The 19,416-nt window shown below is 43.1% G+C and overlaps 1 protein-coding gene across 3 annotated transcripts in view; it reads left to right on the top strand.

Moving 5' to 3' along the window:
- The window catches only part of KCNS3 (potassium voltage-gated channel modifier subfamily S member 3), a 47,242-nt gene extending 28,678 nt beyond the window's left edge, over positions 1-18,564 (top strand). For 2 of the 3 annotated variants that reach the window (XM_040225005.1, XM_040225007.1), the window contains 2 exons: positions 3,527-3,715; positions 16,555-18,564. In XM_040225005.1, coding sequence (XP_040080939.1) covers positions 16,614-18,089 — 1,476 coding nt within the window. In that variant the 5' untranslated portion in view covers positions 3,527-3,715; positions 16,555-16,613 and the 3' untranslated portion in view covers positions 18,090-18,564. Of the gene's footprint in view, positions 1-3,526; positions 3,716-15,249; positions 16,042-16,554 lie in introns of those variants that run through there. The other variant, XM_040225008.1, reaches the window with a different exon arrangement.
- The last annotated feature ends 852 nt before the right edge of the window (positions 18,565-19,416 follow it).

Raw genomic sequence — 19,416 nt, 5'->3', positions numbered from 1 at the left:
CATCTGCAGAAATTTTGGAGCCCCCAAAAAATAAAGTCTGCCACTGTTTCCACCATTTCCCCATCTATTTCCCATGCAGTGATGGGACCGGATGCCATGATCTTCATTTTCTGAATGTTGAGTTTTAAGCCAACCTTTTCACTCTCCTCTTTCACTTTCATCAAGAGGCTTTTTAGTTCCTTTTCACTTTCTGCCATAAAGGTGGTGGTCATCTGCATATCTGAGATTATTGATGTTTCTTCTGGCAATCTTGATTCCAGCTTGTGCTTCTTCCATCCAGCGTTTCTCATGATGTACTCTGCATATAAGTTAAATAAGCAGGGTGGCAATATACAGCCTTGACATACTCCTTTTCCTATTTGAACCAGTCTGTTGTTCCATGTCCAGTTCCAACTGTTGCTTCCTGACCTGCATATAGGTTTCTCAAGAGGCAAGTCATGTGCTCTGGTATTCCTGTCTCTTTAAGAATTTTCTACAGTTTACTGTGATCCACACAGTTAAAGGCTTTGGCATAGTCAATAAAGCAGAAATAGATGTTTCTATGGAACTCTCTTGCTTTTTCCATGATCCAGCGGATGTTGGCAATTTGATATCTGGTTCCTCTGCCTTTTCTAAAACCAGCTTGAACATCAGGAAGTTCACGGTTCACGTATTGCTGAAGCCTGGCTTGGAGAATTTTGAGCATTATTTTACTAGCGTGTGAGATGAGTGCAATTGTGTGGTTGTTTGAGCATTCTTTGGCATTGCCTTTCTTTGCAATTGAAATGAAAACTGACCTTTTCCAGTCCTGTGGCCACTGCTGAGTTTTCCACATTTGCTGGCATATTGAGTGCAGCACTTTCACAGCATCATCTTTCAGGATTTGAAATAGCTCCACTGGAATTCCATCACCTCCACTAGCTTTGTTCATAGTGATGCTTTCTAAGGCCCACTTGACTTCCCATTCCAGGATGTCTGGCTCTAGGTGAGTGATCACACCATCGTGATTTTCTGAGTCGTGAAGATCTTTTTTATACCGTTCTTCCGAGTATTCTTGCCACCTCTTCTTAATGTCTTCTGCTTCTGTTAGGTCCATACCATTTCTGTCCTTTATTGAGCCCATCTTTGTATGAAATGTTCTCTTGGTATCGCTAATTTTCTTGAAGAGATCTCTAGTCATTCTCATTCTATTGTTTTCCTCTATTTCTTTGCACTGATCCCACTGAGGAAGTCTTTCTTATCTCTTCTTGCTATTCTTTGGAGCTCTATTCAAATGAGACTGAGACAGAACCGTGTTTGAGCGTCTCCTGTGGAGGTTCGGGTCGGCAGTGCTCTGCCTCAGGGACAGGGCCTCTGGGTGTGGGTATGGCATAAGTCCTCTTGGAAGAGGTCGCCATTAACCCCACTATAGAGCTGCCAGAACTTACATAAATTCATATAGAGAAATATTGACTGAGTTTATGTGTTTTCCAAAAACCCAGTCTTTTGGACAGAAATCATGGTGAGGGGAAATGAGGTAAGGCACAAGAATTCTGATTTTCAGGGGAAGAAGAGAGAAAAAGACAGCTTAGGATATTGTTCATGCATCAGACATTGATGCCCACTGGGCACCAGTTTCTGTAAAAATGATGCATTTGGGTAAGGTCACAGTCTGTCCCTGGACCAGCCCCATCCTGAGAAGGTGATGAGCCAGTGTCCAGCAGTGCTGAGGTTTCTCAGAAGTGCTGAATAGCCTAAGAACTTTGTTGATTTTTTTTTTCTTCATTAATTAATTTAGTCATATCAAAACTGTTTGTAGTTAGTTAATTATCTCCTAGCCAGATTAATCTTACCTTCCTTTAAAATGTGCTACTTTTGGAAAGGTGTCTGGTAGGGAAAGGAAGCCTATATTTGTGTGCTGTACCCTTTAAAAAAGGCACGACATTTCTACACTTCCAGTGGAACGCAAATATCTGAGGCTAACCCTTTGAGGTGCTGCTGGGAGGCCGTGGAGGATGGGGACGTTAAGGGGGAGGAGGGAGAGAATAAGGAAGAGGAGGAGGTGGAGATGGAGAGGGGGAGAGGAGGAGAAGGGGAAGCAGAAGGACGAGGAGAAAGAGGAAGATGAGAAGGAGGAGGGGGAGAATGGTAAGGGTGAGGAGGGGGAGAATAAGGAGGACGTGGAGGTGGGGAGGAGGGGAAGGGCGGAAGGTATGGAGTGTTGAAATTTCTCTACCTCTTTGCCAAGGGTCCCAATCACAGAAGTTCAGTGTGGGTAGAGCTGCACTTTTTCTGTATCCTTCCTCATTGTCATCTCTGTTAGAGGTGAAAATTCGCTGCAGGGTTGCTCTGGCCCTTGCTGGGACCGGCTTGTGGTTCCTGCTTTGCTTCCCGCCCCGTTGCCCCATAGATGTTGGTAGGACACCTCCGCGTGTTTGTTCTTTGGCTTCGGTCCTATGGGCTCCGAGATGGGGGCGAGGGCAGGGTAATCCCAGTGCCCGGATAATATCAGGCAGAGCTTCGGCTATAATGAAAGTTTGCAGTGACTGACACAGCTGGAAGCATGTCTTTCACTTCTTTCTGAAGCTCAGGATCAATCCTTTCTTCTTTATCTTTCTCATTTCCCCTTTGAACTTAGCATTGATTGGAAAACATGAAAATCAATAGGTAGATGCTTAGATACTACCATGGGAAAGCACCACCATGAGGCAAAGCTTACCTTGTTGGCAAGTAAAGTTTTTTTTTTTTTTTCTTTAATTTATTCAGAGAGAAAAAATGAAATTTATCCTCTTATTTTCATATTAACTCTCCCTCATACATAACACACACACACACACACACGCACACACACGCATTAACTAGAGAACTTTGATCTAGCCTGTGTAGTCATTTCTGATCTGTGAAAGACAACGGTGACTAATGAAGCAACATTGAATTTGGCCAGCCTTTGAAACCTATCGATTTCAAATTAGAGCAGCAGTATTCATTCTGTTAGTGCAGTCACACTCAAAGCTTGGTCTCTAATATGGATTAAAGGTATTCAATTAGAAGTTTATAAATATGTTGTTGTTCAGTTGCTAAGTCATGTCTGACTCTTTGTGACACTGTGAACTGCAGTTGGTGATGGCATCCAACCGTCTCATCCTCTGTCTCGCCCTTCTCCTGCCCTCAATCTTTCCCAACATCAGGGCCTTTTTATAAGTATACCCTTGATGAATTAGCTAGGAAAATGATGCTCCTGGAAGAAACAGTGCGGGAGATGAGTGACTAACGTCCTAATTCTAGGACCTCATGTTATGGATGTTTTGCTGGCTTTGGGGTCAGTGGAGATGCCCCAGGTGTCCACTGCAGTCAAGATCTGAGTCCTGGAGCCTGAAAGGGATTGCAAATCACTTCGTGATGTCTCCCTAGCCACGTGACCAGGGGCAGTGATGGGTCCTGGGAGTTTGATTGGGCTCTACGATATGAGTCTAATTAGTAAAATGCCCAGAGCATTGAGTCTGAGATAAAACTTCTTGGATGTGTTTTCTCCTTGGAGTTACAACATGACTGATACTTTCTTCTGCAGGTGAGAGTGATTTCCCAGCGATTGCTTCGGCCGGTACAACCAGAGAACAGGATTCTTTTCTTTTTGGCCACTAAATGCCTCTGTACCCCACACTTTCCAGTGAGGGGAGAAGGCTGGAGCTTCTTGGATGATGATGGATATTCCACTGGGCAGGATGAGGGCAGAGTGTGTGACATCAACACCACAAGGGTAAGAGCTGCCTGTCTGGTGTTTTCTCTGATGCCAGCATTTACCAAAGGAAGGGGAGAAAAACCTAGTGACAGAAATGAGGGTTAAACATCCGGGAGACTCTTCTGTTTGTAAAAATCCATGGGGCAGTTGGGGTAGATGACTGAGGAAGGAAGGGAGAGGGCTGGCCTGGAAGGACTGGGTTGCTGTGTGCTGGGAGACACAGCAGGTCAACTTTGGAAGATCCTGTTGTCCACGTGGCCCACTCTCTTCTGTGGTTGTAATTCAGACTTGAGGAAGTGACACTCCTTACTGTGACAAGGTTCCATTTGTGTCCATTTGAGTTAGCCTGGCCTGAAATGAGTGCTGTGGTGCTGAAGCTGAGAAGAATCTCGCTCTAGTCCCAGATTGAGGACTGATCAGCAGTACTGGGTCTGGAGACACACTTTTGCTTGAGCTGTACAGGTGGCTCAGATGGTAAAGAATCTGCCTCCAATTCAGGAGACCCGAGTTTGATCCCTGGGTTGAGAGGATCCACTGGAGAAAGAAATAGCAAACCCCTCCAATATTCTTGCCTGGGAAATCCCATAGACAGAGGATCTTGGTGGGCTACAGTTTATGGGGTCCCAAAGAATTGGACACAACTGCACAACTGATACTTCCTATAGTGTTAAAAACTTTTTGGATCAATCTGATTGAGATATCGCAAATGAAAATGAGGATTTCTGGATTTTCCAGGAACGCTGTCAGATACACCCAAACTGGCCTTCTGTTCTCAAAAAGGACTCATGCCGAGTAGTCTTTGCCTCTGAGATAAGCCTGGGTGGTTCACCACAGTCCCAACCAGCCCACTTCATTTGAGTAACTTACTTGTTTGGTTGTTTGGTCACTGGAGACATGTGACATTTCCCCATGCCTGATCTACAGCCTTCTGCTAGCTCTTTCACAAAAACAGTTTTCTTTTTCTTTCTTTTTTTTTAAAGAACAGTTTACAGAAAAATTGTGCAGAAATTGCTAAGTTCCCATGTACACCCTCCCCTTATCCACACAGTTCATGCTACTTTTCACATCTTGCCTTGGTGCAGTGTTTATTACAATTGATAGCCAATACTGACATATTATTATTGACTTAAGTCCATAGTGCATATTAGGGTTCACTCTTGGTGTGGAACTTTCTATGGGTTTTGACAAACGTATAGTGGCATGTATGGACCGTCACAGCATCATATAGGATAGTTTCACTGCCCCCAAATGCTCTGTTCTCCATCTGTTCACAGTGATAGTTTTTATTGATTCTTCTAGATCAAAATGAATATCTTTCACTAGACCATGGGCAGCACTAAGCATAAGGGACTGGGGCTGTGGTGATGACAAGACATAGTCTCCTCCATGGAAAAGCTTGGAGTCTGGTGACAGTAATGGTCAGAGTTGTGGAGGATAAAGAGAACTATAAAGGCAATAAAGAGAAGGATAAAGAGGATAAAGATAACTATAAGGATATAAAGATAACTAAGGATAAAGAGAACTATAAAGGCACTGTAATCCCTTGCCGGGGCGGGGGTGGGGGGGTGGGGGGTGGGCAGTGCAGATAAAAATGCAGCTGAAAGGCTGTGGGAGGAGGTGAACAGAGCTGGGAAGGGAGGGCAGGGGCAGTGGCTCCTGTGGTGCAGACCATTCAGTGCTCCAGCACTCCACCTCTGGACCTCACGGCGTCACCCTGACAGCTGTCTTTAGGGTCTTCTCCAGTGAGTTGGCTCTTCACATCAGATGGCCAGCTGTCTGCATGAGCATTCCTCTGTGTAATGTGACTCAGTTGGAGATGTGATGAGGTAGCTAAGTCTCCCCTCTTGTGGCAAAGTCCACATTTTTCCAATTTCTAGTTGAATATCTTTGACCTCTGGTTCTTTGCTTTTTACAAATAGGACAGATTTCTGGCTTTTGGGTTCACTGAATTAGCCTTCTAAAGCAGCTCTCCTGCTTGGAGATGAGCTGGGTGAGTTACAGGGATCCCTGGAGTTTGCTGAGGGAGTCAGCCATTCTAAATGGAATCCAGAGGAAATGAGCACCTCTTTAGTACAACTGTCTAGATGGAGGTGGCAAGAGAGGGAGAGGAGTAAGTAGGGGCAGGAACAAGGAGGTAGGGGGACTCATCTTTTTTTTTTTTTAGTTCTACCTATTTATTGCTACCAACCCATCTCCCTCCACCCCCCTCATGCATGTGTGTTCCGTCTTGTGACCCCATGGACTACAACCCTACCAGGCTCTTCTGTCCATGGAATTTTCCAGGCAAGGATACTGGATTGGGTTGCCATTTCCTTCTCCAGGGGACTCTTATCTTAATCTCTTATTTTTGAAATAAGACTTTACATGTATCTTATGCTTTGTGCTTTCAGAAGACTTTTGTGTTTGTTATCGTATCATCAAAGTGTGTACATCATCTTTTATTGATCAAGAACCTCCCATCCAAGGTCACAGAGCTGCGAAGTGGCACTTCAAGCACAAGTTTTCAGAGTCTTAGCCTTGTCTTCTTTTCTTTAGGTGCTTCTGATAGTTCAGCAGGGATAAGGGGACCTGGTGGGTTCATTTCTTGGATTATGAATCTTCTGAATTAGGGTGACTGGGGACCTGTGCCACTGGTGTGTTGTCAGTTGCACGTAATGCTGTGGGAATACGGTTGTGGAAGAGACCCGGAGGGAGTTCCCTTGCTCTGCTTGGCCAGTGGGACTCACTTTACATCCAGGCTTCCTCATGGGCTGGGAAGGGCCATTTGGAAGGTTACTGGGGGGATTGGCTCCACTTAGAAGCCTCAGGATACCCAGGAAATGCTGATCCCTGCAAACAAAGACTTAAATCTAGAAGGGTCTTTGAGGCTTTGTATGGCCTGCACACTGGCTCTGGGCATGTCCTCCTAGATGTCTCATAAAGAGCTATTTCTTTTTCAGGATTGTGCTGTAAAAAGACATCTGATCCACAAAGATCTGAATCAAGGACCACTAGCATCTCCATTTCCAAATCCACAGTCAAGGTGGACCACGCAATGCCACTGACATTTCATTATACTTTCTGCTCCTCTGTGACCCAACGCTGACTTCTGATTTTCTTTTCGTTACATGCTACCCACCCCAGTGCATGGGGAGCTTGCTCTGGGAGAAGGTCATCACCAGGGAAGGTTCCTGGTGAGAGGATGCTCAATACTTGGGTGTGGATGGAATTTAGATTTTTACTTCTGTTTACATTTGTTTCATTTTATTTGGAATATTCTCACACAGCATGGCTGGAAATAGAATTTAGCATGATGGTAAAGAATCCGCCCGCAGTGCAGGAGACCAGGGTTCGATCCCTGGGTTGGGAAGATGCCCTGGAGGAGGGCATGGCAACCCATTCCAGTATTCTTGCCTGGAGAATTCCCTTGGAGCCCGGTGGGCTAGAGTCCATGAGGTCATACAGAGTTGGACACGACTGAAGCACAGCACATCACCCTTTTAAAAAACATATGTGATTTTTCTTTGAAAGTTAATAGAATGAAATACAGCTTTTCCAGATGATTATTCCTTAGACTGCAGTATTAATGCAGAAAAATGGCCCCCACTTCTCCTTCAGTGATAGGACTAATGTAGATTTTGGCCAAGTGGGAAGGACAAAAGAATCTAGGTTTTTGTTTGTTTGTTTACTTTTATGGAATTGATTTTAAAGAGTGGTTCTGCCCAATAAAGCAAGTAGAAGTGGCTTGTATTTGTTATGCCTTTCTTACTTTTTTGAGCAAATCAAGTGCGTTATCAAAGCCACCCATGCACATGTGTGCATGGATATGTGTCAACCTTTAAAAGACACATTTTGAGAGCATTTATAAAGTGAGTTTGAGAGCATAAAGCAAAGAGAGTGGTAAGAGGTTAATGGTTTTGGAAAGACTTTATGGATGCCACTTGGAGAGAAGTAGATCAATGTGGAGTTTAGTTTAAACTGTTAGAGAATATCTTGGATTTTTGACATCTTTTTTCTTTCTTTTCAATCTTACAAAACACCAGGAGACACAAGGTGGCCAAATACAGTATATGGTGTCCTCACCATTTGTGATTTGTGTCGATAGTAGGCAGGAGGATTGATGCAATGAAGTGAAGCTCTTGAGGAAGAGAATGAAAATAGCACTTGAGTTTTCTACCTTGTGGCCATAGATGTGCCTGATCAGAGACTGCATGTATCCTTGACATGCTAGTACCGAATCCCCTACCAGAGTATAGAGCATTCTTTATTGAGGCTGACTAATAAAATATATAAAATTGAAGACCAGCCAGTTAAAGACCTTTCTCCTTCCAGTTAAAAAAGTTAAATGTTTGAAGCATAGTGGAAAAAAATTTGCCCTATAAATCTGTATAATGTTGGCTGAATCCTGAGCCTCAGGTTTCTCTATTTGTGACACAGGGTATAGGATCTACCGCTAGGACTGCGGGAGAATTAAATGGAGTCATTCATTCAATGATAATTACTCATTGCTTGTACTGAGGTACTACATGAGTTGCTGTGAGTTAAAGGGTGCACAATAATGTATATGAAAACATGTATCACAGTGCATAGCCACGCAAGGTGCTTAATAGATTTTTCTTAAAACATTTTTTGGTGGAGAATTTGTATATGTACAAAAAAAGAATATTTCGTTAAATTCCTCTGTACCTGTCACTCAGCTAATATAATTGTCATAATTATTAATTCATAGCCATCTTGTGGAGAAGGCAATGGCACCCCACTCCAGTACTCTTGCCTGGATAATCCCATGGACAGAGGAGCCTGGTGGGCTGCAGTCCAAGGGGTCGCTAAGTGTCGGGCACAACTGAGCGACTTCATTTTCACTTTTCATTTTCATACTTTGGAGAAGGAAATGGCAACCCATTCCAGTATTCTTGGCCTGGAGAATCCCAGGATCGGGGAGCCTGATGGGCTGCCGTCTATGGGGTTGCACAGAGTTGGACACGACTGAAGCGACTTAGCAGCAGCAGCAGCAGCCATCTTGTATGATCAGTGACTCCTCCCTGTCCTCCGAGCCCCACACCAATGAATTATTTTGAAGTAAATTCTCAATGCAGTAGAATTTTATCCATAAAATCTTAGCATATATTTCCAAAAGATAAAGGTTTTTTTAGAGTATAATTGCAATACCATTAGCACATTCAAAAATTGAACAATTATAATTTTACATTATCAAGTATTTAGTTTAGTGTTCAGATACTCCTGATTTTCATATATATATTTTTGAAAGCACTTGGCTGGCTCGAATCACTATCCACACAAAGCCACACACTGAATCTATTTGATGTGTCATTTATTTGATCCATCATTTGTCTTGTATAATTTCCCACAGTCTGGCTTTTGCTGATTGCATCCCTATAGTATCTTTGAACATGTTCCTCTGAAATATCCTATGATTTTAACTGTTAGACCTAGGGCTAGATCAAATTTATGTCTTATTTTATTTTTTGGCTGGGAGAGTTCAGAATTGTGTACGTGTTTCCATCAGGAGGCACATTCTGTCTTGTCTCTTTTTGTTACACTGGCTTGAACAGTGAGTTCAGGTATTTTTCCTCTGAACTAACCATTGTGGAGTTCCCTATTCATTTTTTAACTGGGTTTTAGCAGCCGTTTATGAGCACACTCAGATCTGTTATTTTATTATGAGTTGCACAATGGTGAGATTTTAATTCTATCATTCCTTCACTGTTTTCCAAATTGGTCACACCATTTTCCACTACTACTCACTATGCTTGAAGGTTCTAACTTCTCTGCATCGTCACAAACACTTACTGTGTTATAAGACTTGTATTATTATTACTTTTTGATTATATCCATCCTAGCTGTGTGAAATGGTATCCCATTGTGACTCTGACTTGTGTTTCCTAGTGACCAATGATGTTGAGCATCTTTTCATGTGTTTTTTTGGCCATTTATATATCTTTGAAGAAATGTCTATAAAATCCTTTGCCCATTAGTCTTTTTACTGTTGTAAGAGTTTTTTTACTTTTTAAATCTATTCTGGATTCTAGACTCCTATTAGATCTATCAAGTCAAGTCAAGTATTAGTCACTCAGTTGTGTCTGACTCTTTGCAATCTCATGGACCACCAGGCTCCTCTGTCCATGGAATTCTCTAGGCTAAGAATTCTGGAGTGGGTTGCCATTCCCTTCTGAAGTGGGTTGCCATTCCCTTCTCCAGGGGATCTTCCTAACCCAGGGATTGAACTCGTGTCTCCTGCACTGGAGGCAGATTCTTTACCATCTGAGTGAACCCCAGGGAAGCCCAATAACTTGCAAATATTTTCTCCTAATTTGTGGGCAGTTTTGCTCAGTATTTCCAAATTCCCCTTCATAAGATTTTCCCTTCATTTTGTTTCCCCAACTGCAGTGTGCAGAAGTACCTGCTTCCCCACATCCTTAGTAATAGAGTATGTAGCTCAGTTTTTGTATTTTTTTCCCATTTTGGTATTAGATATGATTTGTTGTTGTTTAGTTGCTAAGTCATGTCCGACTCTTTGTGACCCCATGGTCTGAAGCCCTCCAGGCTCCTCTGTCTGTGGGATTTCCCAGGCAAGAATACTGGAGTGGGTTGACATTTCATTCTTCAGGGGATCTTCCCGACCGAGGGATTGAACTCAAGTCTCCTGCTTGGCAGGTGAATTCTTTATCAGTGAACCACCTGGGAAGCCTGTTAGATATTATACTGCTCCGTAATTTTAATGTGCATTTATCTTACTACGAGCAAGGTAGAACATTGTTTTCCTGTTTTAAGACCCATTGACATTTTTTTTTTTTTGTAAACTGTCTATTGATATCTGGCCCATTTTTCTGTATTGTTTTTCTCTTTTTCTTCTCAGTCTAAAGCCTTTTATATGCTATGTATATTAACCACTTTTTTGTGATATAAGTGGCAAATATTTTTTTAAACATTGCTTATGGCATGGTTTTCCATACCAAAATTTTACTTCTATATAATTAAAACTTTTTTTTTGTATTTTTAGTCAAAATTAAAGAGATTTGTCTCACTTATAGAAGAATTGACCCAAATCTTTATTTAGTATTTGTATAATTCTCTCTCTAAATATGGTTCACACTATATGTGTATTATATACATTCCTTTATATGTACATTTATGTATCAGTTAAGTTCAGTCACTCAGTCATGTCCAACTCTTTGCCACCCCATGAATCGCAGCATGCCAGGCCTCCCTGTCCATCACCAACTCCCGGAGTTCACTCAAACTCACGTCCATCAAGTCGGTGATGCTATCCAGCCATCTCATCCTCTGTCATCCCCTTTTCCTTCTGCCCCCAATCCCTCCCAGCATCAGAGTCTTTTCCAATGAGTCAACTCTTCACATGAGATGGCCAAAGTACCAGAGTTTCAGCCTTAGCATCATTCCTTCCAAAGAACACCCAGGGCTGATCTCCTTTAGAATGGACTGGTTGGATCTCCTTGCAGTCCAAGGGACTCTGAGGAGTCTTCCCCAACACCACAGTTCAAAAGCATCAATTCTTCGGCACTCAGCTTTCTTCACAGTCCAACTCTTACATCCATACGTGACCACTGGAAAAACCATAACCTTGACTAGACGGACCTTTGTTGGCAAAGTAATGTCTCTGCTTTTCAATATGCTATCTAGGTATAGCTTCATGTATAAAATATATGTAAGATAATTATATATAAGGTAACTATAAATATATATTAAATATATATATGAATATACCTTTGACACATAGTATTTTCTGAATGAGAATGAACGATGCTGTTAAATGCTGGCCTGAATATAGCAGTCTTGTAAATAATGATGTTCATTATCTGCTTTTCTTACTTACTCCTTCGAGTGGGTGAACCAGCACACTGCAGAGCAGGGGGGCCGACATAGGGAGCCCTGGCTTGAGTTTTGCTCTACCCTTAATAGCTGTGTGATGCCCATCTCTTCTAATCCTGCTTCCTCACCAGCAAAATCTCAAGGTAATAGTGAGGAGCAGATGATATAAGGACTGATTATAATTGGCCAGGGACTAGCTTCATGTAAGGGAACCTTGCTACAGTCTATAAAGGTGAGGTCTTCTTCTTCCCTGCTCTCCACAGGCTGCTGTGGGCCAGACGCAGCCAAGGAAAACAACAGTGTACTCTGGCAGCCATGATGTGGAGAATCTCATCCTGTCCTCTGAGCTGAAGCATTTGATCTGATATAGAGATGCTTTTTTTTTTCTCTCCTCTAAAAGTCCCATAATGAGAGATCCCTGGTTTTATGCTGTGTGTTGCTATTGTGATTAGGCTTTGTGGAACGAGGGCTTTCCTGGTGGCTCAGGTGGTAAAGAATTTGCCTGCCAAGCAGGAGACCCAGGTTTGATCCCTGGGTTGGGAAGATTCCCCTGGAGGAGGGAATGGCAACCCACTCCAGTTTTCTTGCCTGGAGAATTCCATGGACGGAGGAGCCTGGTGGGCTATAGTCCATGGGGTCAAAAAGAGTTGGACATGACTGAGCAACTAACCCTTTTTGTGGAATGTATGGACCTCAGAACAGGCTCCTTTTTACTGGCACAGAGTGAATACAAAGCAAGGAGGACAGAACAGGAAAATGGTTATTATGGTTGATAACAATGTTCTTTGGAAAAGTGATTTTGGAACAGTTGGGAAATGGATGGCACACTTTCTGATTATGAGACTGACTTCAGCAGGTTGTATCATGAAGGGAGACAGTGGCTTTCAACCACTGTGGGTTTCCGGGAAAGCTTAGGAGATAAAAAATAATCCACCAGAAGAAAATGTCCATGAAAGCCTTAATGCTAGCTTAGCTAAAACTCATTCCTTGGAACATTTTACTCTTGTACTTGCCACGAACATAAGCCTACTTTCAGAGATCTGAGGTTCCATAAATATTTGGACCACGCCATGAGCTCTGATTTAGGCCCTTCAAAGAAGATCTCTAACTAAAAATAGAAAGCTGAGGCAGGAAAAAAAATCCTGTCTTTCGGAGAGGTCAGCACATCTGTGAAGTGTTTTGCTATGCCAGGCCGTGGTCTCTGGTTTCACGGGAACATTGTCAGTGCTGGTGCATCCAGAGCAAATGGAGCAAATAGCCTTGAATTCTCTCTCACAGTGAGCTTCCTCCTAGGGTGGATGGCAGAGGGCTGTGTTTTCAGGCTGTGTTCTCTGGAGTGTCCTTTGCAGAGGTGGAATCTCTTGTCTCGCTGACAGCTTTGTCTCTTTGTAAACATAAGGACAAGAAATTCCTACCTGACCGTTATGTTTCCTCTAATGATGTCATCCAGTTGTGCAGAGTAGAAAACACATCTTCCTTTTGACTTTCTTCTTCCTTATCTTTTCCTTCCAATCAATGACCAAGTCCTCTTGATTCCACTGTATTTGTTGTTCAGTCACTAAGTCATGTTCGACTCTTTGCAACCCCATGAACTTCAGCATGCCAGCCTTCCCTGTCCTTCGCTATCTCCCAGAGCTTGCTCAAACTCATATCCATGTCATCCTCTGTTACCCCCTTCTCCTGCCTTCAATCTTTCCCATCATCGAGGTCTTTTCCAATGAGTCAGCTCTTCACATCAGATGGCCAAAGTATTGGAGCTTCAGCTTCAGCATCAGTCCTTCCAATGAATATTCAGAGTTGATTTCCTTTAGGATTGACTGGTTTGATCTCCTTGCTGTCCAAGGGACTCTCAAATCTTCTCCAGCACCACAGTTCAAGAGCGTCAATTCTTTGGCAATCAACTTTCTTTATGGTCCCACTCTCACATCCATACATGACTACTGGAAAAACCATAGCTTTGACTATATGGCCTTTTGTTGGCAAAGTGATATCTCTCCTTCTTAATACCCTGTCTAGGTTTATCACAGCTTTTCTTGAAAAAAGAAGTGTCTTTTAATTTTGTGGCTATGGTCACCGTCTGCAGTGATTTTGGAGCCTAGAAAAATAAAATCTGTCACTATTTCCACTTTTTACCCTTCTATTTGGCATGAAGTGATGGGACTGAATGCTATGATCTTAGTTTTTTGAATGTTGAGTTTTAAGCCAGCTTTTTCACTCTCCTCTTTCACCTTCATCAAGAGGCTCTTTAGTTCTTCTTCACTTTCTGCCATTAAAGTGGTATCATCTGCATGTCTGAGGTTATTGATATTTCTGGGCAGTCTTGATTCCAGTTTGTGAGTCATCCAGCCTAGCATTTCATATGATGTACTTTGCATATAAGTTAAATCAGCAGAGTGACAATATACAGCATTGATATGCTCCTTTCCCAATTTTGAACTAGTCCATTGTTCCTTGTCCAGTTCTAACTGTTCCTTCTTGTCCTGCATACAGGTTTCGCAGGAGGGCAGGTAAGGTGATCTGGTATTCCTGTATCTTTAAGAATTTTCCAGTTTGTTGTGATCCACACGGTCAAAGGCTTTAGCATAGTAAATGAAGCAGAAGTAGATGTTTTTTGGGATTCCCTTGCTTTTTCTATGATATAGTGGATGTTGGCAATTTAATCTCTGATTCCTCTTGCCTTTTCTAAATCCAGCTTGAACATCTGGAAGTTCTATGTTCACATACTGCTGAAGCCTAGGTTGGAGAATTTTGAGCATTACCTTGCTAGCATGTGAAATGAGTGGAGTTTTATGGTAATTTGAACATTCTTTGGCATTGCCTTTCTTTGGGATTGGAATGAAAACTGGCCTTTTTCCAGTTCTGTGGCCACTGCTGAGTTTTCCAAATTTGCTGGCATATTGAGTGGTACCCTTTCACAGCTATAAAATTCTTGAATTTGTCACCTCCTCTTTATACACACCACTGCTGTATGAGTTTGTGTCCTCTCACCTGTTCTGTTGTAACCCTGCCCCCTTGGCGCCAGTCTTTCCTGCCAACAGTCTTCTATCCTGCTGTCAGTGGGGTCTTTCTAAGTTATAGTCACAAATACAGCCATGTCCACTTATTGATTAAGGTGATTTAGCAGTCTCATCTACAGGATCAAGTCCAGACTCTTTATTTTATTTTTTTTTAATATATTTTTTTTTGATGTGGACCATTTTTAAAGTCTTAAGTGAATTTTTTTACAGCATTGCTTCTCTTTCATGTTTTGTTTTTTCTTGCCACAAGGCATGTGGGATCTTAGCTCCTCAACCAGGGATCCAGCCTGCACAACCTGCAGGCGAAGTCTTAGCTACTGGACCACCAGGGAAGTCCCATGTCTAGACTCTTTAGATTGATTCACAATTCTCTTTGCAGTCTGACTTGTCCCCACCTTTTGATGCCCAATGTTGGGAATGTTCTTTGCCCTCATTGCTCAGCTCTGCTTAAACCTTTAACATTTACTTAAATAGAACTTCTGCTATGAAGCTTCTCCAGACAGAGGTCATTGGTGGTTCCCCAGTAACCCCAAAGATGCTTGACTCACTTTGGTCATAATACTACTGCCTATATTGGGTTATTGGGTTATAATAAGGAAAAAAACCAGAAAGAGGTGGGAGGGATATGTGTGTAGTGGATATATAGCATGGGCTTTGGAGTTTATCAACTTGGGTTTAAATCATGGCTTTGCCATTTGCTTATCTTGTGATCTTGGACTTAACTTCTCTGAGTGTTTACTTTCCTATACGTCTACTGTGTAGTATTGAAAGGATGAAATCACATGATATATGCAAAAATTTATTAGTACTTGGTTGGAACACAGTACATGACAATCTCCTACCTTTCCTTTATTTGCATCATCAGCTCTGAGGAATCAGCATTGTATTGGATGATGGTCAAAACCTATTATTTTCTCTCTGAGAAACAGTTTTGGTACATCTTGGCTAGAGTCAAGACTAAAATAGCCTGTATATGCTGGGCCAATATAGACTTGAATATCAAAGATTGGGAGTGTGTAGGAGACTGTTTGTGAAGGGAGGAAGGAGATGGCAGAGGAGCATAGTTGTGTCAGGAAACTGATACTGCAATTAACATAAAAAGGTTTCCCTAAGTCACTTTCTTCCCTTGTGTATGCACCTGAAACCCCATCCCATGAAGTGTAACTGTATCTTTAAGATACTAATGGGACAAGGAGGTAATTATATCCTCTTGATTGTCCACATCCAAATGTGGGGAATAGAGCTTTCTCTAAAAGGAGTGAAACATAGGAGCATAAGAGGAAACCTACATCTTTTGTAAGAGCTGATCTGAGCCCCAGTGATGTGTGGCTTGTGTACGAGGTGCAGAGCAGAGAGCTGGTCCTGAGTGTGCTTGACCAAGCCGTAGGGAACAGGAGAGATGAATTGCAAGCCAGGCAGCAAATAGCCTGCCACATCTGAACTGAGCATTTCCAAATGAAGAAGCCTCATGGTCGAGGCTGGAGATGCTTGTATTGAGTAAGTGATCTCAAATGCATTACTTTTGGGGTATGGCATGTTATTATGAATGCTTCAAAAATAGAGAAATAGGAACTGGAAATTCATAAAAATTATATGGCAGTCTTTTCCAGAAAATGGATATATAAACCTATTTTAAAAAAACCAAAACCCTATTTTATGTTGAATTTCTTATAGTCGAAGGGGGATAGCGTATTCTTTTTTATTCTGTTTTCTATTTTGCTTTCTTTTTTTTTTAATGGTATTAGTCTTTCTTTTTTAATAAGATGACTTTTGTTTCATTTATTTATTTTTTCTGGTTGAGTCATGTGGCACATGGGATCTCAGTTCGCCAACCAGGGATCGAATCCACACCCCCTGCGTTGGAGGCATGGCATCCCAACCCCTGGACCACCGGGAAAGTCCCTCTGTTTTTGCTTTTAATGTAGCCCATCATCCTGGAAAGGGCAGATTAAAAATAAGCTTGGCAGGGCTGCTCGGAACAGGGCTCACGCCGTCTTGTGTTCCTTCCAGGGCCAGCGTGAACTCCCTCGTCTCCCTTCCCAGCCAGCTCTCCACTGCCTGGATCCACCATGGTGTTTGGTGAGTTTTTCCATCGCCCTGGACCAGACGAGGAACTTGTCAACTTGAACGTGGGGGGCTTTAAGCAGACGGTCGACCAGAGCACCCTCCTGCGCTTCCCTCACACCAGACTCGGGAAACTGCTCAGCTGCCACTCGGAAGAGGCCATCCTGGAACTGTGCGATGACTACAGCGTGGCCGATAAAGAGTACTACTTTGATCGCAACCCCTCACTGTTCAGATACGTCTTGAACTTCTATTACACGGGGAAGCTGCACGTCATGGAGGAGCTGTGCGTGTTCTCGTTCTGCCAGGAGATTGAGTACTGGGGCATCAACGAGCTCTTCCTGGATTCCTGCTGCAGTAATCGCTACCAGGAGCGCAAGGAGGAGAACCACGAGAAGGACTGGGACCAGAAGAGCAACGACGTGAGTACCGACTCCTCCTTCGAAGAGTCATCTCTGTTCGAGAAGGAGCTGGAGAAGTTTGACAAGCTGCGATTTGGCCAGCTCCGGAAGAAGATCTGGATCCGGATGGAGAACCCAGGCTATTGCCTGTCGGCCAAGCTCATCGCCATCTCCTCCCTGAGTGTGGTGCTGGCCTCCATCGTGGCCATGTGCATCCACAGCATGTCAGAATTCCAGAATGAAGACGGGGATGTGGACGACCCCGTGCTGGAGGGCGTGGAGATCGCGTGCATCACCTGGTTCACGGGCGAGCTGGCCATCCGGCTGGTTACCGCTCCCTGTCAAAAGAAATTCTGGAAGAACCCTCTGAACATAATTGACTTTGTGTCCATCGTTCCCTTTTATGCCACGTTGGCTGTAGACACCAAGGAGGAAGAGAGTGAGGACATCGAGAACATGGGCAAAGTGGTCCAGATCCTCAGGCTCATGAGGATTTTCCGAATTCTCAAGCTTGCCCGGCACTCGGTGGGACTTCGATCTCTTGGTGCCACACTGAGGCATAGCTACCATGAGGTTGGCCTGCTGCTTCTCTTCCTGTCGGTGGGCATCTCCATCTTTTCTGTGCTTATCTACTCTGTGGAGAAAGATGACCACACCTCCAGCCTCACCAGCATCCCCGTCTGCTGGTGGTGGGCCACCATCAGCATGACGACCGTGGGCTATGGAGACACCCACCCAGTCACCTTGGTGGGAAAGCTGATTGCCAGCACGTGCATCATCTGTGGCATCTTGGTGGTGGCCCTTCCCATCACCATTATCTTCAACAAGTTCTCCAAGTACTACCAGAAGCAAAAGGACATCGATGTGGACCAGTGTAGTGAGGACGCACCAGAGAAGTGTCAGGAGCTCTCTTACTTTAACATTAGAGACATTTATGCCCAGCGGATGCATGCCTTCATCACCAGTCTCTCTTCGGTGGGAATCATGGTGAGCGACCCCGACTCCACAGACGCTTCAAGCATTGAAGACAACGAGGATGTTTATAACACAGCATCCTTGGAGAATTTACCCCCAACGTGAGCAGGGACTTTGTGCCTGGACCTTGTGTCCCTTCCCAATGTTAGGTTAATACAGCTTTATCAACCTCAATGGGTTCGTTAAAATCATTTACTTCTCAGGGTGTATTCTTCAGCCATAGTTGGACATTTCATTGCTCTGAAATGATAGAAACGTCTTTATTTTTCTCAGTGAGGCGAATGAAATGCCTTGCTCTGAAATTTATTTTTTACAAGAGAGTTGTGATATGATTTTGATTTTGCAAAAAAAAAAAAAATTATGGTATATGGTATTGAGTGGGATTTCTTGCTCTGGCTTCTGTATCATTCTGTGTTTATCATTTACTCACATTGAGCTAACTGACAAGTAGAATCAAAGGCCCAGCTGGAGGCTACATGCATGTAAGATCCACAAAATGAGACAATGCATGTCAATCCATGTTCACATTCTAGACATGGACAATAGGAGCCTAATAAATTGCCTAATTCAGTACAGAGAATGTCTTCGTGGTATGTTTTGATGTAAAGTAACTATATTTCAATACATTCACAATCGACTTGGTAGAGAAAGTGCTCTTTTTAGCACATCAAGAGCCCTTTCTGTATGTTTTTGAATTTTGGATATATATCATCAGTGGGCTAGTTCTTCTGTTCAGTAGCATTGGTGGAGGTTGGCAGGTGGAAGGGTCATGTTCATGATTAAACCACACTTTCCAGTGTAACCTGATTATGCATGTACACATTTAGGACATACTCAAATTGGTATATGTGCATAAAACATGTGCCCCTACAGATCTGTTTCCAGTATTTATTTTCTAATTTCAACTGCTAGAATACAACCTCATCACCTGAAAATTGTGGAGCAGAGTGAACCTACACATTCACAGACAGAGATAACATTCAGTGACTGGAAGGAAAGAGAAATGCTGTCCAAACCCACAGATGTGACTCACTGTGGCCAGAGGAGTGAGACTTAAATCACTGAACACGGCTATGCCAGCAGCTGTAAAATGAGCCAATATTTAAAAATAGCCTGAGAGGCAGTCATGTCCACCTCTTATGTTTCTCCTCCTCATAACAGGAGAAAAAATATTAGTACATACTCATTGCCAGAGCAGTGACAGCAGTTCTAGCCAATGTGAAGAGAACGTAGCTAAAATCTTAATTTTGGAGATGCACGGCTTCCCTGGTGGCTCAGACAGTAAAGAATCTGCCTGCAATGAGGGAGACCTGGGCTTGATCCCTGGGTTGGGAAGATCCCCTGGAGGAGGGCATGGCAGTCCACTCCAGTATCTTTGCCTAGAGAATCCCCATGGACAGAGAGGCCGGGCAGGCTATAGTCCATGCAGTCA

The sequence above is a fragment of the Oryx dammah genome, unplaced genomic scaffold (genome assembly GCF_014754425.2).
Source record: "Oryx dammah isolate SB20612 unplaced genomic scaffold, SCBI_Odam_1.1 HiC_scaffold_25, whole genome shotgun sequence".
Classification (NCBI taxonomy): domain Eukaryota; kingdom Metazoa; phylum Chordata; class Mammalia; order Artiodactyla; family Bovidae; genus Oryx; species Oryx dammah.
The sequence above is the reverse complement of the archived record's forward strand: the minus strand, read 5'-3'. Positions and strand labels throughout refer to the sequence as shown.